The following is a 26,882-nucleotide window of genomic DNA, read 5'->3' as shown; positions in this document are numbered from 1 at the left end:
TCCATAGAAAAAACTGGAGAACAGAAGATTCTTATTCCCATTGTGTAGCTTTGATTATTGAATATTAAATATATCAAAAGTCTATAGTTAGCTAACATTGGAACTAGGTTAACCTATTTCAGTGTTATTTTTGTAAATAAATGCTTTGTCTCTTTCTCTGATCACTTTTTGGTCTGCAAAATTGTCCTAATAGATGTAACATGCCTATAATATTGTCTTAATTCATTGATTTTATGCAAGTGGATGGTAATGATGAGGATGATCAATGAGATGATGCTAAAAATATTCACTCTTAGTATTCAAATCAAAAAATTAATAAATTTTAAAATAATATGTTCGACCATTAATGACATTAATTAAAGTCTAATCACTATCCTATAAGAATTATTATTATTATTATTATTATTATGAAACTTACATATTTTGGTCAAATGAGATTTGCAAAGTTTCATGAGTTGATAAATAAGTTTATTTTTTATTATATTAATTAGAGTTTGGGTTTTAAGACTATATTTAATCGAAAAATTTCAAGACAAATATTTAATTATTTATTATTACCTCAATGATATTTATAAAATTTTTAATTCTAATATCATATGTCTATTTTCATATAAGTTAAAAGTTTAAAATTAATAGATTTAAAAAATATTTAACTTTTTTTCCAGACTCCATTTATCTCTATAAAATAACTTATTTCTAAATAATATTTTACATAAAACAAAAAGATATCTCTATAAATGACTTATTTTTAAAAGAAATTTTACATGAAACATAGATAACTAAACTATAACTATTTGATATTAAATTATTAATTTAACAAAATTATGAATTTTTAATTACAGTGTGAAAAAATATGTTTTTTTTACTGATATTAAAAAATAAATTTAATATATAAAAATAAAACAAAATAAAATAAAATATGGCCTTACGTGTTTGACAGGTAGTCAAATGGATCAGAAAGGGTATATCAGCACCCACCTAAAATTCGAAGTTGTATCTTATGCTGTTTTTTATTATTATGTACACAGATACAGATTGCAATAACTCCAAACAGACCCTTACCCATTTCTTGAGTGGGGCTTTCCAACTTTCTTTAAAGCCAGACCAAGACTCTCTCTTTCTTTCACTCTCTCCCTTGGTATTTTCACTAACACCAAACAAAACCTCTCTCTCAGAACAAAGCGAAGGGACACAAAGAACCTCAGCAACTAAAACCCAGAATCTCTTTTTTCTCTCTCTGTAATAACTTCACTCTCTCCTGAGACACAAAGAAAGAACCTTACCATTGGTATCAAAAAGCAGAAACCCATTTCTTTTCTTTCTTTTTTGTTTCCTTCTTCATGTCATGAACATAGCCCCCTATTTTTCTCTTTCGTTTGTTTTTCTTACAGAAAGCTTCAATGGAGGAAACTCAAGAATCCAATGCTACCGAGAAATGCACTACAGAGACTAAAACTTTCAAAGGCAAAACCAATACCCATAAGCATCAATATCAATATCAGTATCAGTATCAGTATCAACATCACTTCTTTCAATGCTCAAACCAGTTTGGGTTTTTTAACCATAACCAATATCCAAGTTACTACCCTGCTCTTCTTCCTTTACCTCGTCCTATACCTCTCCAACTTGCTTTAACTCCACCTTTACATCAAAACCATAACTTTAGATCAAAAACCCATTTACAGAAACCTTCTTGTAAGCTAAATAATCGTCCTTTTCCTCTTCCTCCCACCTCTTCTGATACCACCCAAGGATCCATTGTCACAAATTCGTTAGGTAACATTACATATCTAAAATAAAGTCTCTATTTTGTTCTTTTTTTTTGTTCGTAATAGTTTTCTTTGCATGTTATGTTCTATGGAAGTTCATTTATGTTTGTGTTAAAAGATTTTTTTTGAAGATTTTTTTTTTTAAATTTTGAGTGCTGAGTGTTGACCAACAAAGTAGACTGGAAACAGAATCATTATTACAGCAATTGTTTCAATTTCTTTCATTTTATTGTTTTAGTCATTTTGCAGTATAATAATCAAATATTTTGGCTGTGAACTTATCTGCAATAAAGAGAATCTCATTTTTACTCTATCCCAAAAACAACAGCAAAACAATGAAAGGAATCTAATTGCTAAAATTGAAATTCTTGCTAATTCTAATGCATAAAACTCATATATTATTATTATTATTATTATTATTATTATTATAATGTTCTTGATTCTGTTATGGCCAGTCTTTTAACCAATTTTAGATGATTTTGGAATGAGAACAAATTATAACTAAGCAAAATTGAAGAGAATGAAAAAGGAAAAATAATACCAGTAACTTACCCGTTTCTTTCTCAATCTGTAACCAGATCCAGAGAGGCTGCAACAACCTCTTAAAGGAAATAATGGAAGGAGAGCAATGGGTTCCATCAATCAGCCACTTATAGTTGCAAGAAGGCCTGATTCTGGTGGTGTAGAAGGACCAGTCATCACTCTTCTTGCAAATCATTTTCTTGTCCAATTCAATTCCTCGCAACGAATATTCCATTACAATATGGAAATTTCTCCTAGTCCTTCCAAAGAAGTTGCAAGGATGATCAAAAGAAAACTAGTAGAGGACAATTCAAGTATGTTTTCTGATTCTTTTCCGGCCTACGATGGTAGAAAGAATCTTTACAGTCCGGTTGAGTTTCAAAATGATAGACTTGAATTCTACATTAGCCTTCCGATCCCAACTAGTAGTAAATCATCCTTGCCAGTCGGAGAAATGAATGAATTTCAAAAGAAACATCAAGAGCTCAAACTATTTCGAATCAGTATCAAGCTCGTGTCGAAGTTGGATGGAAAGGAATTGAGTTGCTATTTGAGTAAGGAAGGTGATGATTGGGTTCCACTTCCTCAAGATTATTTACATGCTTTGGATGTTGTTTTGAGGGAATGCCCTATGGAGAAGTGCATACCTGTAGGGAGATCATTCTATTCGAGTTCTATGGGAGGAAGTAAAGAAATTGGAGGAGGAGCTATTGGATTGAGAGGATTCTTTCAAAGTTTAAGACCAACACAACAAGGACTAGCTCTTAATGTGGATTTTTCCGTGACCGCTTTTCATCAAAGTATTGGAGTGATTCCTTACTTGCAAAAGCGACTCGAGTTTCTTCGAGACCTTCCTCAAAACAAAACAAGGAGTTTGACTGGTGAAGAAAGGAAGGAAGTAGAGAAGTCTTTAAAGAACATTAGGGTCTTTGTTTGCCATAGAGAAACTGTTCAGAGATACCGGGTTTATGGCTTAACCGAAGAAGCCACAGAAAATCTTTGGTTCGCAGACAGAGATGGGAAGAAGTTAAGGCTAGTGAATTACTTCATGGATCACTATAATTATGATATAACATTCAGGAACTTGCCATGCTTGCAGATTAGTAGAAGTAAACCATGCTATCTGCCAATGGAGCTTTGTATGATTTGTGAAGGACAGAAGTTTCTTGGGAAACTTTCAGATGATCAGACTGCAAGAATACTTAAAATGGGTTGCCAAAGACCGAAAGAACGAAAAGCCATTATTGATGAAGTCATGCGAGGATCTGTTGGGCCAACAAGGTGATTTTCCAAAGTTCTTGTAAAAGAATTCTGCACCACAGTGATTTCAATTGCTGGTCTTTTAACTGCTTGCTTTGTGTTTCTTCATTAAATTGTTTTGAAAACTTTAACTTGACAGTGGCAACCAGGGCAGAGAATTCAAACTGCATGTCTCAAGAGAAATGACAATGTTGAATGGGAGAATCCTACAACCTCCAAAACTAAGACTTGGTAATGGTGGCCTTGTAAGAGATCTGATTCCATCTCGCCGTGATCGACAGTGGAATCTTCTAGATAGCCATGTCTTTGAAGGAACTAGAATAGAAAGGTGGGCACTAATGAGTTTTGGAGGCACCCCTGATCAGAAGTCCAACATTCCAAAATTCATAAACCAGCTATCTCAAAGGTGTGAGCAATTAGGCATTTTTCTTAACAAGAACACAATAGTTAGCCCTCAATACGAGCCAACTCAAGTGCTTAACAATGTTTCCCTTCTGGAATTGAAACTCAATAAAATCCATAAAGCTGCCTCAAACAATCTCCAGCTGCTTATATGTATAATGGAGAAGAGACACAAAGGGTATGGAGATTTGAAGCGAATAGCGGAGACAAGTGTTGGTGTTGTAAGCCAATGCTGCTTGTTTCCAAATCTTAGCAAATTGAGTTCACAATTTCTTGCTAATTTGGCTCTTAAGATCAACGCCAAAGTTGGAGGATGCACAGTTGCTTTATACAATTCATTACCATCTCAAATTCCACGCCTTCTTTGCTCCGATGAACCTGTAATCTTTATGGGAGCTGATGTCACTCATCCTCACCCACTTGACGATTTCAGTCCATCTGTTGCTGCTGCTGTTGGTAGCATGAACTGGCCTGCAGCAAACAAGTATGCATCCCGAATGAGGTCACAAACACATCGACAAGAAATAATCCAAGACCTTGGTGCAATGGTGAAGGAATTGCTCGATGAATTTTACCAAGAAGTAAGCAAACTTCCTAAGAGGATAATATTCTTTAGAGATGGAGTAAGCGAAACACAATTTTATAAGGTGCTTAAAGAGGAGTTGCAAGCAATTAGAGAAGCTTGTTCAAGATTTCCTGGTTATAGACCTCTCATTACATTTGCAGTAGTCCAAAAGAGGCATCACACAAGGTTGTTTCCTTGCGAAACTGATCTACCTTCAACTCAAAGCCAGTTTAACGACGAAAATATTCCACCAGGGACAGTTGTGGATACAGTGATTACTCATCCAAAAGAATTTGATTTTTATCTATGCAGTCATTGGGGAGTGAAAGGAACAAGCAGGCCAACTCATTACCATGTCTTGTGGGATGAGAACCAATTCACTTCTGATGAATTACAAAGGTTGGTTTACAACCTTTGCTATACCTTCGTAAGGTGTACTAAGCCAGTTTCTCTGGTGCCTCCTGCTTATTATGCTCATTTAGCTGCATACAGAGGCAGACTTTACCTTGAGCGATCAGAATTCATGGCATCCGTTAGAAATGCTTCTACAATGTCAAGAGCTGCCCCTCCAAAGGCAACACCTTTACCAAAGCTAAGTGAGAATATAAAGAATCTTATGTTCTATTGCTGATTTTTCTTGCATATGGATATGGTAATTCCTCAATTATATATTTGGCACAGACGTAGTTCCATTATGGTATATAGGCCTTATCATGCACTTTTGCTTTCATAGACGTTGTAGGTAGGCAAGTCCAGGATTGAGTTGCTATACTTGGATGATCATGCAAAAGATATATTATTGTGAACCTTCTCATCTCATTTAGTTAACATGAAAGAAGATTTCCAGTTCTTTTGTAATTAGTTAAATGTAGCTTGTCCTGCCTAATAAATAATTTCTTGCTTCATTTTCCTACCACTTTATCTCACCTTCTTCAGGTATTCCACCCTACATAGTACATAACATGGTCTAATTCATAATAATCCACGCACGCCTATGAACATTTTCTGCCTTAGATGATATGTCAATGAGCCAAGGTATTTGAGAAGCTTGTGAGCCTAGTATAGTCTCAAGACTTTATAACATTTTAGATATATTTTTTTATAAATGAGTATAATTTGTAAATTTCAATTGGAATATAAGTTCACTCAAGATAATTTAAATATAACTCAAAATTACTAAATAAAATTTTTCTAGATTTTATTACTTTCTCAACGATAAAAATTAAAGATTTTACACATTAATTTACATCTTTGTACGGTATCCTAAAAAATAAAAATTTTGAAAAAAAAAAAAGTGGGTGTAAATTATGAGACAATTGTATTTTCAAATGACTTAGAAATTTAATGGCTTTAATTTTTAAAAATTAGTGGTTGAGCCTAAGTTTTTTACCCAACCTGATTCTGATAACTCACGATTTAGGTTGGAGCCAATTTTGAGTGGTCTGATTCTGATTCGAATCAATTGGACAGAGCCACTTTAAGAGGAGATTTGACATGAGTGTGAACTGTGAACTGTAAAAAGAAGGGAGAATAAAAAGAAATATATACGATTAATGTCTGTGTCAGTAATATATATTATGGCCATTTCCCATGCATCCGTCAGCATATAAAGAATGGGACAGAAGAAAAGAACGAAAGAAAGAAAGAAAGGAAAGAAATATAAAAGGTCATGGCAAAGTAGTAAAAATTCAAATTAGGTACATGCAATGCAGATGCAATTCCAATTATAAACATTAACCAAGCCAAAGCCCAAATGAATGGAAGAGAATATGTACAATAAGTAATAAAGAGGAAAAGAACAAAATAAAAGCCTAAAAGATAATAAAACCCATTTGCGTACTCTGACTTTCGATTTGCCCTTTTGTCTCTTCACTTCTCTCTCTCTCTCTCTCTCTCTCCCCTTTCTGTTGTTTGCATCTGCACTGTTACTGCGACAATTTTCCTTTTTTTTATTATTATTTTTTTGGAGTAATGGGAAGGGACACTAGTAAAGTAGTAACTCAGAACTGAACGTGGGCTTCGACAGAAAACCCTACCGTTTTGTAGGGTTTATATGCCCCATACTGTACTCCCTTCACACGTGTTGCTTCATAGTATTAGTATTTCATTTTTCATTTTCATTTTCCCAAGGGAGAAATGTAACCGAAATAACTATATGAATTGTCAAAATCTAAGTAATTTGTTAAATTTTGACTTTAAAACTCTAGTTTATAAACCCCTTGTTTAATATAAACTTTAGATCCATTACTGAGATTTTTTTCAGAAAAAAATTAAAATAAATTTCAAAGAGTTTTTTACTCACTGAAATAAAAAGTTTAGTCCCATTGTCAATTATTTCCTTTTTCGCTTTCCTTTCTCTCTTATATCCAAATAAGAGAAGAAAAATCATTTTATTCTCCATATTTTCCTTTTTCCTTCTTAGCATTTCAACCCAAGTATTACAGAGGGTAAAATAATTTTTCAACCAAGTATAATTTAATTGGTTTGTTTACTTATGTAAAAAGTATGAAGTCTCATATTCAAATCCTCTCAAGCACAACAATTTTTACTAATTTGGTGAATAAAAAAACAACTCGTGTTGTTATCACTCACAAATGTAGAAAAACATTTTTAGGTCTTGCTATAATTTATATTTACAAAAGAATTAATAGTAAATTTTTAAATAATTAAATATAAATATTATATACGAACTTCCTAATTTATAAATGATTTCCTAACTACTACAATTTTATTTTTCTTATTTAATTTCATTAAATATTTAATTAATACAAATTACTTCATAATTTAATACACTTTTAATATTTTCTATAAAATTATAAATACTGGAATTTACATAATTATAATATTATACATCTAAGAATAAGTAGATTAATTTAACTTGATGTTAATTAACCTTGTAACTTTTTTAGATTTTAGCAAAGTTATACTATTTTAAATTATTAAATATTTTTATACAATAACATAATCAATTTTTACAATAATAATTTTGCTTTTATTTTACTAAAAGAATTAACTCATATAAAATTGTACTTACACGTATAATATAAATGTACTAAAACAGAAGCCATTTTCACTAACAATGATTTTGACGTAATTGGCTTTCATTTTTGCCCTTAAATTTATGCAAATATTGCTATAAGGATATGGCTATTTATTTGTTTGTCTTTCTTTTTTAATGGCCAACAGTAAAAATATTCAGATGTGTCAACGGTCTGCAATAACTTTCAACTGTTGTATCAGTTATTAGTTAAACATTCGTAGGAAATATTATTTTACGATTCACTCCTTCGATCTCCAAACCAAGGTAGTAGATATACTTAGCCCCCCATACCCACACGGTAATTAGTAATAATAAATTTATATTATAAAAACAAAAAAAAAAAGGGGGTAAATACAATTTATAAAGAATTGTAGAATTGACACAAACATCGTACAAAGAATCCTAACGAGTAACGAAATCAGTGAGTTCATAAAACGTCGATTCCCTCTGTCGGTGATGGAATAGTGTTATGCCATTGTCATGGCCCGTTATATCAGGAGACAGCCGTATATGCAATATTTATATAGCCGAACAAGATAACCGATCAAACAAGACGTGATTATTTTGTTGCATCAAAATGGTCCCATCAATTTTCATTCTATCAAATCTCAATCCCATCCTGTTGTATACTTGTCAAAGTCAGGCTTTTCTCTTCATTCAAAATTTGATCGGACGGTTACAATTATTCTGGTGGACCTGCTGCTCACTCTACTACTAATACTGTGATTAGGACCACTAGCTGATACATACTTTTGTCATGGGTGTATTTATCAGTGTGAATGTATCTGTTTTACGTGCTGTCCAATCCAAGTTACATCAGGTGACTTGAGCCTTATTTTTTTATTTAATTATATTGTTTTCTATTTTTTTAAAACAAATAAAACCCAATTTCATTTCATTAGTTCAGTGTTCAGGTGGAATCGTCTAAAATAGAAAATATATTTATATATGGAAATATGAAGTAGAAAGAGCATCATGATTAGATTACCTTTCTTTGAGCTTTCACTTCAACAAAGATGCTATATTTGCCTCCTCTAGGCATAGCTTTGTGTCCTCCAGTCCACTTGGCTGAGCTGCAAAATAGAAATATTTTTGAGACTGTTAATAAAAACTTGTCCTTATAGATTGAGCTTTACCAACTCCAATTGGGCCTTAAAAATGGTACGCACAATTTTAACTACTCAACCAAAACTTGATGAAATTTCATACCTTGGGCCTCCAGTATATTTGCCACCCCAAAAAATATGGGTTTGGACGAGAGAAAGATGTTTTGCTTAGTCCTGCTGTTAGATAAAAGAAAGAATTTGAACGCTACGTGTTCATAAGGCCATATTCAATCAAATTGAGACTATCCAGATGTCAAAGAGAACAGAGATGCATATAAGCAATTATATTGTTTACTACATCAAGTCTTTGATTTTACTCTCTCAGCCATCTCTTCCTACAGGAAATGCAGACCTTGCACTCGAGGGAGGGAATTACAGCATACAATTAAATTGTAAATGTTAAAAAGTGGGTCCCGGTAAAGATTTCTCAGCTGGAAACTGGAGTAACTCTCGAATTCCTTCGTAAACCTGCGTGCAATAGATTGTTGTTATAACTCAGAATCCCAGAAGGTAACAACATATGCTTCTTTATATGGGTCAGAAGAAAGAAGCTAAGGATTGTCATCTGCTTTCATATTGAAAAATTCACCAAAAAAATATGCCTTTGATTCAGTTGTTTTTTTTTTAATTGTATAGCAAATATAACTTTGTTTCCTACACCTTAATCTGAGTAGAATCCCAGTAACCAAGCAACCCTCTTTGTTAGAGGAAGACAACACAGACTGAACTGAAAGTAGATTTGGCATGTCAAACACAAATATGCTGTCAAAGAAGGGAGTTTGGCATGTGTGGATGGCAGGAATGAGAGGAAGAGAGTGAAGAGGGGGAAAAAAGAATAAAATAAAACTCCAAGTATAAATATATACCATCTTTATCTGAGCTTTAATTGATGCAATTTGGTGAGTGTACTCTTCTATTTGCCTGCAAATGCAATTCGGAGATTTATTAGGGTCCAAATATAGAAAAACTTGAATGCCAAAGAAGAACCAAATTATGTCAAGACAGAAGATACACCATAAAGAGAAGAAACATAAGGGAAAGATGCAGGTTTGGTTCACATAATCAATTATATGTGTCACCTTTGGCGTCACAGGCACACACCTACTATACATACTCAGAAAAAGATATTAAATGATTCTTGTGATTAAGAAAAATTTTCTCATGACAAACCATCTTTTGGAAGTGACAATGAGGCTTCCAAATCAAAGAGAATGATTAACCACTAATGGAGTAGCGCAAGTATTTTGTTAAACCAGCATAGAGGTAAGTGTTAAGAATGCCAAATACACCAATTTCCACAAGTTGAAGTTTATATTTGATCTTAGCTACCAGTTATATATTCTGGCAGATTCATCAGTTTAGGATGCTTCTTGTTGTCCTGCAACATCTGGAGACTTGTATTGCTCTCTTTTTCTTCCCCCTTTTCACAGAGTGTCTATACTTAAGCTTGGCTACTCATTCTCTTTCTCATTTAGTTAGCATTGAGTTATGTCTAGTTGTCTTTCTCAAGCATGTAGATTTAATGTGAGTCTGCAGTTGCTCAGCTATCACCATTAGCCTTTTTGGAAAACACATTTATCCAAAACAACTATTCTTTTACAACATGCAAAACTTTTTTTTCCAAGTCATCTTATATAACCACGATACAAATTTGGGATTTATCGGAATTAGATAATCACATGAGGTTTTGGCATGACTTCTAAGCATTTTCAGTTACCTTTTGGCATAATGAACAGCACCAACCAAACGCAATAGTTAGTAATGAAGACTTTACATATGGTCTCATAGACAAGATATTTCAAGTGAATATAATACAGGTATTCTTGGTACTCAGTATTAACTATTAACATCTAAAATGCCTCCAAGTCATGTTCCTATTGTTTGGGTCTACATATATGCTACCTCTTCATAGAGGATGCATGTGTTGAAAAAGAATTCACAAAAACATTTTGATTAACCAAAATAGAAATTGCATACCTGGCTATCTTCTCCTCTCTTAGTGATATGTATTTTAATGCTTCAGACCAAGTAAACTCGACATGGAATCCTAATCCAATATCCACAAATATGTGTTGTGTATCTGGTCTATAACATACAAAAGAAAAAATATTCATAATCCAAAAACACCCTTCCCACATTGCACCCTAGGTATGTGATCAATTAATACGGTGCAAGAAAATAAAGTATTTCAAGGAAACAGAACTTACACATCTGCTTGCATGTATACTTCAGATCCAAGGTTAACCAATGTCCTAAGACTGGTTACACTATTTTTCTCCAAATTCTCTATGTTGTTTCGCAAATCTGAGCTGAAAATACAAAGTCAAGTAGACGCTGATGCAAGGAAGGATTACCAAGTGTCTTGCAAAATTTTGAATTATAGGCTGTATCTCAGTTCAAATCACAAGAAGAGCAAATGAAAGGAAAATACCTGACATCTGAAAATTTGAAAAATAAAAGAAAGGAAGACATGAAGAAAGAAAAAGAAAAACATTCAAGAAATCACAGTTTCTCCGCGTAAAAGTCAGTGCCTTAAATTCTGTATCTTTCATTGGTTTTAAGGAACTTATTTACCCATGCCAAATTAGGATTTTCCCATTGCACAAGCTCCCTGCTTCATGACAGCTAGGGAAGGATCTTCTATTCTATAATGTCTTCCCACTATATTGCACAAAAGCATTTTCCAATATTTGAACCAACAACCTTTCGATCAGAAAGAGCAACTTTAGCATGCCAAAACGGAATTGAAATGCTATGAAACAAAGCCATTGATCAGAATATTCCTTTTACCGTAAAAAAGTTAATCAGAAGCATTCTTCAAAGTGGAACATTGTGCAAACGATGAAATTCTCCCCTTATGCAAAGGACAAGATTTAAGAGTCAAAGAAAATGCTAATTGCACTAGTTAATCTCCATAAATAATCAATAGGAAAAGGATACAAAATCTTTTGTTGTTCAAAGACTTTATCCCTGCAAAACAAGAAAATAAAAGCAATCAAGAGGTATTATTACCTTTGATTGAAATTTAATTTCCCTTTCTTACTCATCAGCTCTCGAACGAATCAAACAAATAAGATCCTGCTAGCTATACAGATTCTTTAGCTTCTTCAGACGGTCATTCTCACTCAAGTTTATCAATATTGCTATTGTACTAACTCTAGGAGAATTTTCTACTAAACGTTAAATGATACAATAAGTTTAGGCTAATCAATTTGCAAAACGCTAACTAAATATGCTTCCTCAATCAGTGAGACAATTTTCTGATATTCTTCATTTTTAATTATGCAAAATAGGATGGATGTTAAAATTGTAGAAATGCTTAGAGAAGATTTAAAGGGAAAAAAAAGGCGAAAAAATGCAAGAAAACGAGAATGTTATACCGTTCCGCAATAGCCCGAACAAGATCCGGTTTCAAACGGCGATCAACAAATTCCTCAAACTTCTGTACTTTTTCCTGACGGTAGTTTTCCATTATCAGTCCCTAATTAAAGAGAGACGAGAAAAAAATGTTCAATTCGCTTAGGCATTTTCTCGAGCATCATAACTACACAAACAAACTAATTACTCGGAAAGAAAAAGGGTGCGAAAATTAACTCAATTCAGTTTTGTTCTTTCTCAGAACCGCAAAACTGCTGAGCGAGAAGACCAGAAGCCTGTAACTGTAATAACCAGTAAACGGAAAGACTGCGTAAGCAGAGTTGAAAAGAGAGAAGAAGATGAAGGAATATTTTAATACTTCTTGAATTTATGTTCAAACGGGAGCGTTAAACCAAAAAAAAAAAAAAAAAAAGGCAAAAGTTAATCGAAGACGAAAAGCGAGAAGATAGATGATAGTGTCACGAATTGTTGCTTATTGGGATTTTAGGGTTTTGGGATGAGATTTAAGCGGGAAATGGGCAAATGAATGGCCGAAGATAGCTTCAATAGCAAAAAATTTTACGTCGTCTGCGAATAAAGGAAAAACTCTCTTTTTGTCCCCAAAAAAAAAAAAAAACTCTCCTTTTGTGTAAATCTTTCTGCACGCCGTCGTTCCACGACCAAACAGTTGTTTGAAGTGATTCCTAATTATGTCCTAACACACGCTTTCCTCCCTTCAGTTTCCAAAATAACTATGAGATTTTCAAATAAAATGCAGATAGCAGAAAATGTTATAGTTATTTTTTGGGCGAAAGTATAACTTATTATCTCTGTCCATAATATTGTCGTTGAAATTTGACTTTCTTTAAAAAAAATTTTAAATTTATCTAAATTATTAAATAAATTAAATAGATTATCTTTAATTTAATATTAATTTTAAAAAAAACTATTAAATTGAAGTAATAATTATTGGTCGTGTACAAAGATAAATATATATAAAAAAAATATTTATTACTCATTGAAATCATAAATTTAATACATATTTTAAAACAAACAATTTTCTGGAACAAAGGTAATAAGATATTATTTGGATATCCACGTATATATATTATATTTTACTTTAAATGATCATATTCAAAAAAGTTAAATGGATCTAAATAATACGACGGACTACAAAGTTACGATGCAGTGATAGCTTTCTTTTTTGAATAATATATTCTTTTGAATTGATGATAAAGTGCTTTTTTTTCTAAAAACACTGTCTTTGAGACGAAAATATAAAACTTAAGGATGGCATAATTATTTTTCGAAGTTAAGAGAATGAGAGTTTTAATTAAGATATAATTAAATCTATTATTACAGGAATTAGCGTTCATTTCACTCTAGTCCAACCAACTTTAATTGAAATAACTGAAAATTAAAATATAATTAAAAAAACTGAATATTAAGATATAGTAATCGTTTATTGAAAAAAAAATCCCATTATTGGATAATCGAACTGAATAGATTACATGTATGAATAACCAAATCAATAAAACTAAAATATTTTAGTTTTATTCATAGATAATCAAATTGAACCAAAATAACTTTCAAAATTATTTTCTTTTAGCTAAAATCAAACTAAACCAACCGAAATAGAATCCTTTTGGTTTGATTTTCCAGTTTTGTAATTTGGTTATTTCAATATATTTGATTTCATATGAAGAAAAACTACTCAAAATTAACCAAAACAAACTGATTTTGCTGAAGAATCAAATGAAACCGAACCAAATAGCATCAATTTGTCGTGCTCACCCCTTACCAAATAATCAAGAAATTTAAGTGAATGACACTATCGGTTGATGTGTCATTGATTTCATCTGGTGATAGAACGGACGTCAATAGCAATAATGGTTTAATGTGAAACTAATGGCTGTGTGTTTGTCCAGTGCAACTTGCCAGAATACATAAGCACTAGAGAAATCAGTCATGGCAGTTGGGCTCCAGCGAATCCCCAAATCGAGTTAAACCAGTAGCAAGTGAAAGCAAAGATCAAAGACATCAAAGAGCATAAATCTATAATTCTGTATTAATGACAGAAGGGGCCTGGGAAGTGAAGGACGCAGTACCTGCAACTGCAACTGAAACGAAACAGAAAACTATTGACGAAGACAATCCAGCCAGGACCTTCTTGCTCTCCCTTGATCAAACTAAAAAGGAGGTGTTCTGACCTGTACTCAACAAGAACAAATCAATATTACAGTATAGCTTCCAACATTTCAGAACAAACGACTAATGGTACTTCACTCTTACCAAGCCAGAAGCATAGTCTTTGCTTTTGAACCTGCAGAGTGGTGTTTAAACAAATATCTGTATGTTTTATGGAAATAAATATATTCAGAGTGCTTTCTCCTGGCTAATGGAAATCAAAAGAGCGCCACCTAAAACCAGATCATACTACAAAAGGGTTTGTATTTAGGCTGTTGCCCAGAGAATTTTCCCAGTTAATTTTCTTTTTTTATTTTGAACTTTTTTCTGCAGTTCAGAGACCCAATACTACTGATTGAATGTCTAACAAATAGTCACAAGACTCTGTTGTAAATTTGCCTTGCCTTGAAGGAGATAGTTGCATCACCCTTACAGCATTGTCTGGCTGCATTCAGCTTTATCTTCAGCAAAGATCATGCAAAGTTCTTTTGGAAGTCGGCAAGAAGAGGAAAAAGAAAGAAGACATGAATGAAAATAAACAACTACTTGATTTCTATTGAGTTGAAAACATTTCTTGTCAAGGAATGCCTTTGAGGATGCTACACAAACACAACAGCGAACATTCTCCTGTTTGCCTACATGCTTTCTTGAAAATGTATCACAGGTGAAAATACAGCAAGAATCAATATAATCAAATACATTTCTGGTCAGTATAAAAGGTTTATACCTGCCCATATCAATGCTCCAGGGCGCTACAAGTCTAGACAAATTGCAAAACCAGTAATGCTTCCACAGACTTACCTACATCTCAAATTAAACAAGAATCCCAGGTTGCATACCAATGGAAATTTAAATTCCAAGTTAATAATTTAGATGATTATTCAGTTGAAAAACTAGATGAGTTCAATCTACAGTACATTTCCAACAATTCCTGAATAACAATGTTCTTGGGATAACACATCTGATAAATTTTAATATCCATTCAAGACAAAATAACATGTCCGTTTCTGGAATACAAGATAGACAGCGTAAATCTGGTGATACAATTAAGCAAATTTCAATTTACACATTAATGCAAAGAATTTTTATGGACTTATTGTCGATATCTCTTAATACAATGTATCATGCCTAGCACTACTTACATCCCAACAACCTATTTTTTACTACATTATTCCAAAGACATTGGACGCTATTAAAAGGACAAAAGTATAAAAAGCTGGGGGAACTGAACTTCCCTTGATAACAATACAAAAGTAACTTTTAACGTTTAAAGTTTACCTTTAAGGAATACTGCCATTTAAATGAATTCTATCAAACATCATATATCTTCTCCTTTTCATTTCTTCTTCTGCATATCCTAGAAATATGACCTTTCGCATTTTTTGGCATTTCCATTAAAGACCGGATAGTAACCTGATGTTATAAACATCCATAGGCCACTGACGGCAAATGGCTAATGGAGTTTCATAAATGCGCTCGTCAATAGTAAGATGATGCAACTAGCAACAAATGCCAGCTTTCTCATTGCAGCTCCCATCCCATCAAAAATTCAAGAAAGCTTTAGCACAATAATCAATTTACAAGGGCATGTCATTGAGTATCCATAGAATCAGAAGAAATAGTGATTGTTTCTAAAATTGACTGAGACTCAGCATCAGAGTTTTCCAGCCTATAGGATCTACAACTGAAGTAGAAAACTGCACTCATCATCGTATCAATAAGCACCACAAATGAATACATAATCACCAGAAGTGGACCTTCCCAAATCCTTGAAGATCCATCTCCATAACTCAATGTCTTAACTCTATGCTCAAACAACCCTTCCACAAAAGCCATACCAATTGTCGACCCGAGATATATAAGGAGACCAACTTGCGTCTGTCCCCTAATCAAAATACTGGAATGAAGCAAAGCCTGCGGCCCTGAAACATCCTCCAATACAGATATCACGATGCCAACATTGCAAATAATAATTGCATTGGCAAAAACCACAGAGAACACTAGCCCCACCATCATTGCAGCATACAAATTTAACTCAGGCAAAAACCCAATTACAAAAAGGGAACTACAGATAGCTAAGAGAAGAACACAGAATAGTGTAACACAACCAACTATCATCATACAAGCCCACAAGTACGTCGAAACAACCTTTCTCCAAATTTTTCTCATTATCACGTAAAACTTGGAAAACTGTACTTTTTTCTTGGCATAAGTGCAATCAACAGAGTAAACTACTGCAGCTTTGGATAACAGAGACAATGTGAAGAACAAAGGGAAGCACATTGCTGAAGAAACAACCATTTCGGAGAAACGGTAACTAGACTGTTTGAGAAAAGGCCTCAATGGGAGTCCACTATGTTTTGCAACCAACATAAGCCTAATAGTCAGTCTTTTCACTACAGACTGATCAACAAATACATTTGATAAAACAATGGCAGAAACTGGACAAATAAGCAAGGCAGCAATAATCATAAATGAAGAGGAATTGAATCGAAGAATCCTCACCGTTTCTCTTAAGATCTCTAATGCATTCATTGAACGGAACTGGTGATTATGCCTATTATCATTTTCAGCCAATTCCAACTCAAAATTCTTTAATTGGGTATCCTCAGTTTCCCCCTTTTGTATCCGATCCAAATCCAAATCCAAATTCCCTCCAGGAGAAATCCCACCAGACACTTCCATTTTATCAATTTCTTTGCAAAATCAGATTTGAATTAAAACTAAAACTGTGTAACTGAAAATGAAAATCGCAGATAGCCCATCAACAGGCAAAATGATAGAATCAGATCTGAAAATTAAGTAAACGAAAAGAAAAGAAGAAACACCTGGTGACAAAATGGGTTTGGTGCTGCAAGTTTTCAAGAAAAAGAACTGGAACCAAATGATTGGTGTTGGAATTGAAAAGCAAAAGATTTGAGAATAAAATGTACTATGTTGTTGAGGTTTTTGAAGGTGAAGCGTGGGTGGATTCTTGGCGTGAATAGATTGGTGGTGTTTTTGTATGAGATTTGGCGATTTTATATAATTTACGGTGTCCGCGTTGAAGAATTTGCCATTGAATTTGAGCTACAGTTTCACTTGTGGCAATGACTAAAGATTTTGCAAAACAAATGACAGGAATAAAAACTTACTTGAGGTTAATTGCTTAAGGCCCTGTTTGGAAATAGTTTTAAAAGTAGACTGCGTGGAAACGTTTTCCTATTCTAACGTGGAGTAATTTCCTTGAATATTATTTTTTATTATTTTTTACCTTTTCTATCTTTCTAATATTAAGTTCAACTATTGCAGTTTTTTGGGTTTTGATTTTATTTATTATGTAATTTTGTGATTTTTTGTTGTTTTGTTGTAAACTTATAATTTTAAGTGAATTTTATATTTCTCTTTTATTAATTTTAATTACGCAATAATTATATAATATAATATTAATGCAAATATAGTGTTTTGTAATATGAATTTAAGAATTTTGCATTTTATCATATGCTAAGGAAAGATTCGTTTGAGTTTTAATTTTAGTTATTATGTAATTTATTTTTATAATTTTTCATTTTTTAATCCCAAAACTTACAATATTAAGTGATGTTTTTATTTATTTAATATATTTGGAGTTTTCTAATAGAAGTTTTAATAATAAAAATAACTCTTAATAAGTTAATTTTATTAAAATTTATTAAAAATCCATTTATCACTTGCAAATGAATGAAGAAATTTTTTAAAACAGGAATATTTCACATTAGCATATTGCAAATTTTTAATTTTATAACCGATAAATACAAATTTAAAAAGAAATGTTTTTATTTTTTCAATTTCCGAACATAGCATGGCTTGATGTATGGATTGGGCCATGCAAGTATATACAAGAATTATCCTAATTATTCAGAATAGTAACAAGGAATTGCAGGCCCAAAACAAAGCCCATCATAAAAACAGGAAACGGAATTTCGCAACCAATAGATTTCTCTCGAGAGTCGAGACCGTCTAAAGTCATTATCTACTACTGACGCGGTGACGCCATCAACTGCTTCTTCTTCCTCTTCTTCTTCTTCTTCCTCCTCATTCGCCTTTTCATTCCGAATCTTCTCTCTTTCTTTCTCAGCCTCCTCAATTGATCACCTTCTCTCAACCAACTCCTCCATGGCAACAGCGGCGGCGGTTGCGGCAGCACCACCTACTCTCGACCTTTGTACAGTCTTAATCGAATCAAAACGCATCATCAACGCCCACTCCCGTCATTTTCTCGCTCTCTCTGTCCTCTTTCTTCTCCCTCTTTCCTTTTCTCTCACTGTGTACCCGACTCTTCAAAACCTTCTTTCAAAATCCTCTACGAGCAACTCTAAAATTTTCCTCACTAGCTCTGTTTTCTTCTTTGATCAAGACCCGTCTGATTTTATAATTGCCAAAAACATAGTTCTTTCTCTCCTCTTCTTTCTCTTTGTCTCTGTTTTCGCTCTTCTTTCTGTTGGTTCTATCACCTACAGCGTGCTCCATGGCTTTTATGGTAGACCCGTCAAGTTTAAATCCGCTATCAAATCAGCTTTCGCTTCTTTCCTTCCTCTTTTAATCACAGTCTTTTTTGTCGAAATTGCTGTGTCTGCGATATCTCTGGTTTCTGGGTTTTCCTTATTTTTGGTGATTAAGGGTATTGAGCTTTTGGGATTGGAACTCCAGTTCTCTTCTCCTTATTTTATTGGGTTATCTGTAATTGTTTCAATTGTTTTGGTATTGACTTTAGTGTATTTGCAACTTAATTGGTCTCTAGCAACTGTTATTGCAGTTGTTGAATCGAGTTGGGGCCTTGCACCACTGAAGCGGAGTAGTTTTCTGATAAAGGGAATGAGAGGAGTGGCTTTTGCTTTATTATTGTTCTTTGGATTTTTGGTGGGGATTTTGTTATTCCTTACTTCTGTATCAGGAGTCACACTGGGTATTGGCACTAGCAGAGGATGGAAAACTTGTGGATCTATTCTGCAAATTGTGGGAACTTCAACTCTGCTTATGCTTTTGCTCCTTTACAATGTAGCAGCACATACTGTTCTATATATGTATTGCAAAGCTATACATGGGGAGCTTGCTTGGGAGATTGCCGAGGAATTTGCGAGGGAGTATGTCAGCTTGCCCTTTGATGATGGAAAAGTCCCTCATCTTGTCTCTGTTGTTTATACTTGAAAAAAATAATCCAAAGGTTAGGTTGTTCATATTTTTCCTTTATTTTTGTCTCCCATATGTTGTTTCTGTGTATATGTGTAAAATAAGTTCTGCGAATGCTAAGCAAAAAAATATGAAACTTCTTGATATTACTCAGCATTGTTCATTTGATTGCAAGTGCATGTCCTACAATTTGTGGTTCATTTCAGTGTCAAAACTATTGTTTAGATTTTTAATTTGGCAGCCAAATTCTAATTTTTTGATTCATTCAGAGGCCAACGAGGCAAATGGAAAAATAACAGAGTTTAACTGCACATCAAAGAACGACTTTCCACTTAGACTCGCCAAATTGATAAATACGCAGTGATTGAGAGGATTTACTGTCCACAAAAGTGAAAAGAGCAACCGAAACACACCTCATTAGTAATCAAATTCTAATTTTAATTTGCAAGACTTGAAGATCGACTCATGATGAAAATACAACGTAGGACAAAAGTGGGCAAGTTCTTTTCGGGAATGAAAGTAAAATATTCAATAGGAGCCATCCATAAGAATCCATATCTAACAAAAGCTCAACAAAGAGATTACAATTGAGAATAGTAATAATATAAACAACACATCAACAAATTTGTCATCTTGGCAGAGTCCCTAATGCAAGAGCCAGGGACCAAAGGCTGCAACGAAAGCTTATGCAAGCGTAGGGTGTCTGGGGCTCAGAAAAACAATTACTTGAAACTTTTTACAGCATTGTCATGTCCTTCCCATGAAGCCTGATTCCACATTGCAAACTCAGATGCCAAAGCAATGGGCAAGCTGATTAGCCAGTTAGTCCACTAGTTCTTGAAATGTTTTTGGCCCAAAAATGAATGAATGTTGAGCTTTTCCCTCAATGAAATCCAAATGAACTTAATCTTCTCAATCATATTTGACTTATAGTCAAAGCTTTCTGTTGTTAGCCTGGCTAGATGAAGATGATGCTTTCAATCTAAAAACATCCTCATCTTGATCAGGTCGGAAGAGGAGGTTACTCCAGTTAGTCGGCCTTTGAACAATCCTGGAAGGAACCCTGTCACTGTCTTCACCACCAGATGCTTCATATCCATCACTGGTGGACCTTGATAGTGGAATTCCATTGTGAGCAGCAGTACCTGCAACTGATGGACCTGTGAGCCGCCTAGATTCTTCAGCTCCCGATGAAGAAACTCGGAATGGGTGGATATCTGGTGAGTCTAGACTGCTTTCTGGAGAAGAAGCAACAATTCCAACTGAGCTTGACATTGCTCGGCTAGTTTGGAAAGCACTTCTTGCCTCAAGCTGAAGAGGGGCCAAACTAGTAGATGTCTCAGTGAAACCTTTCTCAGCAGCCATTCCCGAAACCTTAGTTACGGGCTCTATGGGCAGGTCAGCTGGGAGGCGCACTCTCTTATTACCTCTCCTTCTATTATTGTCTGGCCTGGGGACCATACGGCGACCGCTGCTTCCAAAGCTGCTATCTCCTTCTAGACCAAAAGGGGCTTCCCGTCTCACCACAGGCTGTAGGATCCGAGACTTTTTCCTTGCCTCTGCTGCAGCTTTTGAAACCTCTTCTGCATTTAACCGGGCCAATGTCCATGGACTAATCTTTATTGCTGCTGGGTTCTTTTTCCTGATTTGCTCCTCTGCTACTGTCTTTTTTCCTAATGAACTGACAGATGCAGTCTCTGGAGGAACGACATCAAACTGTAAACAAAAAACAGAAATAGAAATGACAAAATCTCAGTGAATTGCTATTAGTGCAAATCCTAATGAACTGCCAAGGTAGCTGCTTAAAAAGACATGGGGGAAAAGACAAACATGTATAAAAATAAAAGTGTGCATATGCAAAATTACTTCCATGAGAAAAAAACATAGCATACAATGAAAAAACATACAATAGAATATCTAATGTCCAATTAGCTAAAGGGGATAAAAATATGGTGAAATTGAAGGTTAAACACGTAAATCTTACAGACGCTTTCTAAATCCCATAGTTTATGTACAGTAGTATTAATCAACAATTCAATATATATGCAACTTGTGCAAAATTCACCATCATATTACATAGCTAAAAGCCTAGTTCCTATCGAGGTTATGATATCCAATTTCCAATGTTCCAGCCAGATAACTCTAGAAAATGTAAGTAAAATCTAGCAAAAGTACTTTAGCCTTTTAGGTGTTCAAGAACCCATAGGCATACAAGTAGTAATTAGAAAGTCTTGTGTATATAAAAGTTTGCCAGATCAAGGGTGTACAAGGATGACTAATTCGTGGTTAATATTAAGTATTTAACTTGGCACCTATCACTTCAATATCAGAGCTAAGCTTTATGCAGAAACTGTGTCTAGGAAAAATGCACTTTCCCTAGGCACTCTCTTTGCACTTTAAGTACACAAAGCATGCTTTTAGAATTACTGGCTCTTGTGACTAGCGAAAAATTGAAATTATATATCTATTAGGTCCAACATAGACCACTTCCTCAATGATCATTGCAACCATAAAGTGTTCAGTTACAGTCAGCGCTCCCAGCCATTGAAGATAGTGAATTATAGTGCCTACGACATAGTGCTCCAACAATAGGCATTCACCATGCCATGGTATCTCACTGCACCTATGATGGAGAAAATGATTCAGGACTAAATATCCTCTTCAATGCACTTATATGCTAAAAGATCCACAAGCAAAACCCCATGAACCATTCCAAGTCATGAGAAGGCGTAAGGAAAATGATAATTTCCCACTTATTTCAGAAAAAGTTTTTGCTTTCCATAGCTCTGAAAAGGAAGAAAACACAAACTAGTGCCTTCTTTTTTTAGGTTGGTCTTGATGCATTACAGCTGTGACTCCAACAAAACTCCACAAAGAAAAAAAACCACTACGATTCTCAATAACATGATCACGTGCACCTCCAGATCACCAAAAACATAGTCGTTGCTGAACTATGGATAATGAATCTTGTTGATTTTTAGCGCCATAGTTCCAACTAGTTCACTGATTAGATTGATAACCATCCCAAACTGCACATACTGAAGTTACCTAGTTAAATCCCACATATGCCCAAGGCATAATAGGAGAAAATACAAAAACACGTTGCTTCTCATCAAGTATGCAGAAATGCAATAATGCTAACTTAACCAGAAAAAGAATTGTTAAGTGAAGAAGCACCTGATCTTCCAGGAACAGGCGAGGTGGCGTACACCATGCACCCCGGTGGAAAGTAGAAAAGGAACTTGCACTGCTTAATCCAGTAAGTGAACTGGCAGGAGACATCTGGGGACTCTGCTGACCTCCAACTCCTTGTTGCTCTTGCTCCTGCTCCCTTAGAGCTATAATGTAATCATACGTGCTTATTCCCTATAAAAAATCCCATATTAAGCCATTGGCATATTAACTTGATAAAAAAAATACATCACATGTATAAGAGCACTTACAAAACTGATAACAAGAAAGAGAAGAAACACTCATCTATCCAGAAGAAAATTTTATGTGCAAGTCCATACTTCAAGAAACTAGGATACAGTTTTTTTCAATCAAAAAGTTTTCATTGTGGGATGAAATTATTCAACATTACCTTTTTAATGAGAAGGATATGAAAGAAGAAGAGCTGAGCAAGAGGTAGGGTGGCAATCATAGCCAAAATGGTGCATACTGCCTGTAAGTACATAGAAATTACATTACTTTACTCTAGAGAAATACTGAATACATTCAAATAAGTCTTTAAATTGTTAGATAAATAAATACTCACCACAACAATAACAAATGGGACCAAAGAGAAACTGCTTCCTAATTTGGAGGAGATGTCTGAAGAGAATCGCTTCCGCTCAAGAAAACAGCATACAAGTACAAGGATTCCGGTAGACCATTGTAGAATAAGCTGCAATCTCAAGCCCAAGGTGCACAAACCATGTATATACCTGTCAATAATCAATTAAAATGAAAATGACTTGAAAATAAAAGTCTTACTCTGGGTGGTCTTCAGTCCTGCCAGTGTCACTTGGGAAAATCAAATCAGCAATCTCAGGATGCAAAAAAACCATTTCAGGGACTTGGGATTTTATTGGAAAACTATTGAGTACAAAGAATAGTGGAAGACCACCATATCAAGCAATGAGTTTTAGGGAAAAGGGTTGATATCATGATTTTCCTAGAGATATTTGAGTGGGATATCAAGGCAATTTACATATATGGTCAAAGAATGGTTTTCATAATAATAGATATTGAGTTACTTGCACAGGGAAGGATGACAATATTTGCAGGGGTAATTTTGTTTATGACCATGGCTTGACCATTTGAAGATTCCAGGTAAGGCATAGTTTGGAGATTTATGCTTACCAAGAGAAGAGCAGAAACCATTAGGGTGAAAAACTTTCTGTAGTTCCTTTTGCCAATACAATTGTTGAGCCACTGCAAAAATCAGGGACCAAAATACATGAATGTTAAAACAAGCTAAAACAGAGTCAAAATTTTCAATAATCAAGATCCTCAGTACCCTGCAATGATGATCGAAACGATCAACGCATTTGTCACAAACTCTGCAGTGCTTGCTGTACTTGAAAACCTGGTCAGGATAATAATTTGATAAGCATAACCTTCTATAAACTGTTATTATAAAGATATGATGATAAAACTTGAAAACATAAACCAGAGGCATGCCAACTTGATAGCTCTTGTTGGTAGATAAATCACATAAAAGGCTTTATCTATAAAGTTATCTCCTTGAGAGAACTTAAAAATTGCAACAACTGTAACTGCTACCATATTCAGGTCACATTTCTAAAACCTACCGACTTAGTCATGTTCTCCAAACCATTAAAAAAATGAAAATGAGAAGAAAAAAGAAACTGAATTCAGAGGCTTTAACCAACCTCAACTTCACACAAACTACAATAGAACATGCCATCTTCACTCATCTCTTGCGATGAAGATTCGTCACTCGAACTGCAGTAATTGCAGAGAAGAGCACAAGGAAAGAGAGCCCATATGAAGCAAGATGAATAGCGTGATGTCAAATTCTTCTCAAAATCAGTATTTGGATCTTTCAAAGTTGAATCTCCACCTATAGAACCCTTATCAAAAGATTTACCCCCGGCAGTAGAAGCATTTGCATCATGCATGGACGAAGTTGACTCCCCACCAAGTTTAGAATCCTTTTGGTGGGCATGCTTTTTGTCATGTGGAATTTTGAGATACTTTTTGGACCTAAAAACTCCTGGATCTGCGGGATCAGCTGCTGCACACCAAATATATAGGCCAAAAACACATGTAATCTGAAAAGAGAAGAGATGTTACTGAAGTTCCGAGTAGAGTTCTAATACAACTAAAAGTAAACACAAAGATTGACAAGGGAAATTGCATATTTCACTAACTTATAACTGGTCATATTCTTTTGAGACTAGCAACCAAGGCAAAATATATGTGAATTTGTCCATAGAAAATCAAGATTGCTGAAATTGAGTTTCATGTCCGATGAATGACTTGGCAATGGCAAGGAAATTAATTTGAAAAATATGATAAATATATAACAAAGACCAAGCATCAAAGACATTTAATACAGTATAATAGAACTGGATACACTAATTAGCAGTCAATTGCAATGGCCATTAACTTCTGGACCAAAATCTAATCAACAGAGATATCCAAAGCTACTTGAATTTGAAATGCTGCAATTATGCAATCATCTGAATAATTTGCTTTATCAAAAATTCCAAACTGTCTTAATTCAAAAACCAATATTGCATTAATAGCATTCAGCGGGAAATCCATGATAATATCCTCTACTCCAAACAAGTGAGACAATCTAATCTTTAATGTAACAGATTCTAAATCCATGTAGCATAGAATTAATTAGCAGGTACACTAACCAAAAGAAAGTAATCTATTTGACCTTATCAACCAAAATAACAGCTGGCTCAAACACTTGAAAGGATCTAAAAATTTAAGTACCAAAAAATAAAAACAACAAACAAAATGGTGAAGAAAACCAAATCTCAGAAAGTACAAATTGGGGGCATATTAGTGAATCGAATCAAGAAGCACAGGATGCACAGATCTCAGTTCTTGAACCTACCGAGAAATTACTAAAGTACAAGTAAAGAAACTAAAGGGAAAGTTGTGAAATGGCTTACCAAAGGAGTGTAGATTCCCATCACAACATATTGAAATATCTTCTTCCCAACAAAGGGAGCAAAGAAAACATAAAAAGCAAACCCCAATGCCAGAAATACAGCTACAGCCACCACCTTCACAAGGAAAATTTAAACACTCAAAAATCAGAACTTGAGGTAACAGAGACAATGAAAACAAGAATATCTATGTAAATAAGGGAAAGAAGATAAATGAAAGAAGACTACCTGAAGGGGGTGATAAGGTAGTTGCCATCCATTTTTCCTCATTGTTTAGCGTAAATGCAGCAACAACCCAGGACAAATATATATGTTTGGAAAAAGAACAAAAAGGAGAAGTTGAAGAACAGAAAAGAAATACTTAGGTTTTAGTTATTTTCTTTCACTTTCCCTCATTTGTCTTGAAAAGAAAAAAATAAAAAAAGACCATCCATTCAACTGCATTACAAACCAAACAAAGGTTACACGACCAAGACATTATTCTCATGGGTCTAATCAGAAAGAAAGAAAGAGAGATGGGAAAGAGAAAAGGCACCAAAAAGGATCAGATGGGTTAAGCTATGCCTGATATGGCGTGTTGGCTGGTGAAGAGAAATGGACAGTGAGGAAAACTTTGTCTGGTTCACTCAATCATAGCCTCAGGCTGGGAGAAGAAGGATAAAAGAAATGCAAAAAAAAGGGGTTAGCTTGATTTTGGATTTGGGTTTTCTTCTATTTGTTTCTATGCAAGCAAAAAGCTTTTTACTTGGGCAAACAAAGATCTGACTGTAAGAGTGAGAAAGAGAGAGGAAGGGGAGTCTGGTTTTCTTTTCATGCCTATTATTACATTGCAACCTCTCTTTTACTTTTTTCTTGTTTCTAGCGTCACCTTTTTCCCTGGCCAAATCATGTGTCGCACAGGCAGGCCAGTGCCTCAGTGTTGATTGGTTTCACTTTTGTCATTGCCACCAACCTCTCTACTCCCTTTAAAGCTTCTTACTTGAATTCTCAAAAAGTAAAACCACCACCTTCTTCCCCATTTTTATTTTTTATTTTTCCTTTATCAACTATATTTTCACTTAAATTGTATTAAATGTCAGTGAAGTACTCCTCCTTGTATTAAATTTTGACAGTTTAGCTTATTCAATTACTTCAATTCTAAAAAAAAATTAAGAACCCTTTAACAGATGTTCATTTGATTATGATAAAATTTAATGCAGATAATTGAAATAAAATAAGTAATACTACTTTGATTTTTAAAAGTGTCGTCTAAGTTTAACAGAACAGAACAGAGATAGCAATAGGGAGAAATTAAGTATTTATCTTCTCATATTCAAACTACAAAAACATATATTCAATTGACATAGAACTGAGAACCCCTGAACCTAAACCCCACTTCTTCAATGGCAATTT

General features: G+C 34.2%; 5 protein-coding genes across 5 annotated transcripts; 2 read left to right on the top strand and 3 right to left on the bottom strand.

Moving 5' to 3' along the window:
- The first annotated feature begins 1,109 nt into the window (after positions 1–1,109).
- Positions 1,110–5,431, top strand: AGO7 (Argonaute family protein). Its single transcript, XM_020678049.2, has 3 exons — positions 1,110–1,776; positions 2,348–3,572; positions 3,691–5,431. The coding sequence occupies exons 1-3, from the start codon at positions 1,401–1,403 to the stop codon at positions 5,147–5,149; spliced, it is 3,060 nt and encodes a 1,019-aa protein (XP_020533708.1). The 5' UTR covers positions 1,110–1,400; the 3' UTR covers positions 5,150–5,431.
- A 3,484-nt stretch (positions 5,432–8,915) lies between these two features.
- On the bottom strand, positions 8,916–12,770 carry LOC105630495 (Prefoldin chaperone subunit family protein). Its single transcript, XM_012212321.4, has 7 exons — positions 12,259–12,770; positions 12,045–12,145; positions 11,605–11,634; positions 10,872–10,973; positions 10,642–10,749; positions 9,531–9,585; positions 8,916–9,132 (listed from the first exon to the last, which is right to left on the bottom strand). Exons 2-7 carry the CDS (start codon positions 12,134–12,136, stop codon positions 9,064–9,066), a joined length of 456 nt encoding a protein of 151 aa, XP_012067711.1. The 5' UTR covers positions 12,137–12,145; positions 12,259–12,770; the 3' UTR covers positions 8,916–9,063.
- A 2,458-nt stretch (positions 12,771–15,228) lies between these two features.
- LOC105630496 (Son of sevenless protein) lies at positions 15,229–17,325 on the bottom strand. The gene has a single exon (XM_012212322.4). It carries the CDS (start codon positions 16,891–16,893, stop codon positions 15,799–15,801), a length of 1,095 nt encoding a protein of 364 aa, XP_012067712.1. The 5' UTR covers positions 16,894–17,325; the 3' UTR covers positions 15,229–15,798.
- An 853-nt stretch (positions 17,326–18,178) lies between these two features.
- Positions 18,179–19,505, top strand: LOC105630497 (hypothetical protein). The gene has a single exon (XM_012212323.4). The coding sequence runs from the start codon at positions 18,343–18,345 to the stop codon at positions 19,372–19,374; it is 1,032 nt and encodes a 343-aa protein (XP_012067713.1). The 5' UTR covers positions 18,179–18,342; the 3' UTR covers positions 19,375–19,505.
- Positions 19,506–19,838: 333 nt separating this feature from the next.
- Positions 19,839–26,443, bottom strand: LOC105630498 (DHHC-type zinc finger family protein). The gene is made up of 9 exons (XM_012212324.4): positions 25,719–26,443; positions 25,494–25,607; positions 24,234–24,635; positions 23,858–23,926; positions 23,701–23,772; positions 23,114–23,242; positions 22,940–23,020; positions 22,534–22,722; positions 19,839–21,072 (listed from the first exon to the last, which is right to left on the bottom strand). Exons 1-9 carry the CDS (start codon positions 25,758–25,760, stop codon positions 20,290–20,292), a joined length of 1,881 nt encoding a protein of 626 aa, XP_012067714.1. The 5' UTR covers positions 25,761–26,443; the 3' UTR covers positions 19,839–20,289.
- Positions 26,444–26,882: the final 439 nt, after the last annotated feature.

Source organism: Jatropha curcas, chromosome 5 (assembly GCF_041381405.1).
Source record: "Jatropha curcas cultivar XTBG-Jc1 chromosome 5, XTBG_Jcur_1.0, whole genome shotgun sequence".
NCBI lineage: Eukaryota > Viridiplantae > Streptophyta > Magnoliopsida > Malpighiales > Euphorbiaceae > Jatropha > Jatropha curcas.
The sequence above is the reverse complement of the archived record's forward strand: the minus strand, read 5'-3'. Positions and strand labels throughout refer to the sequence as shown.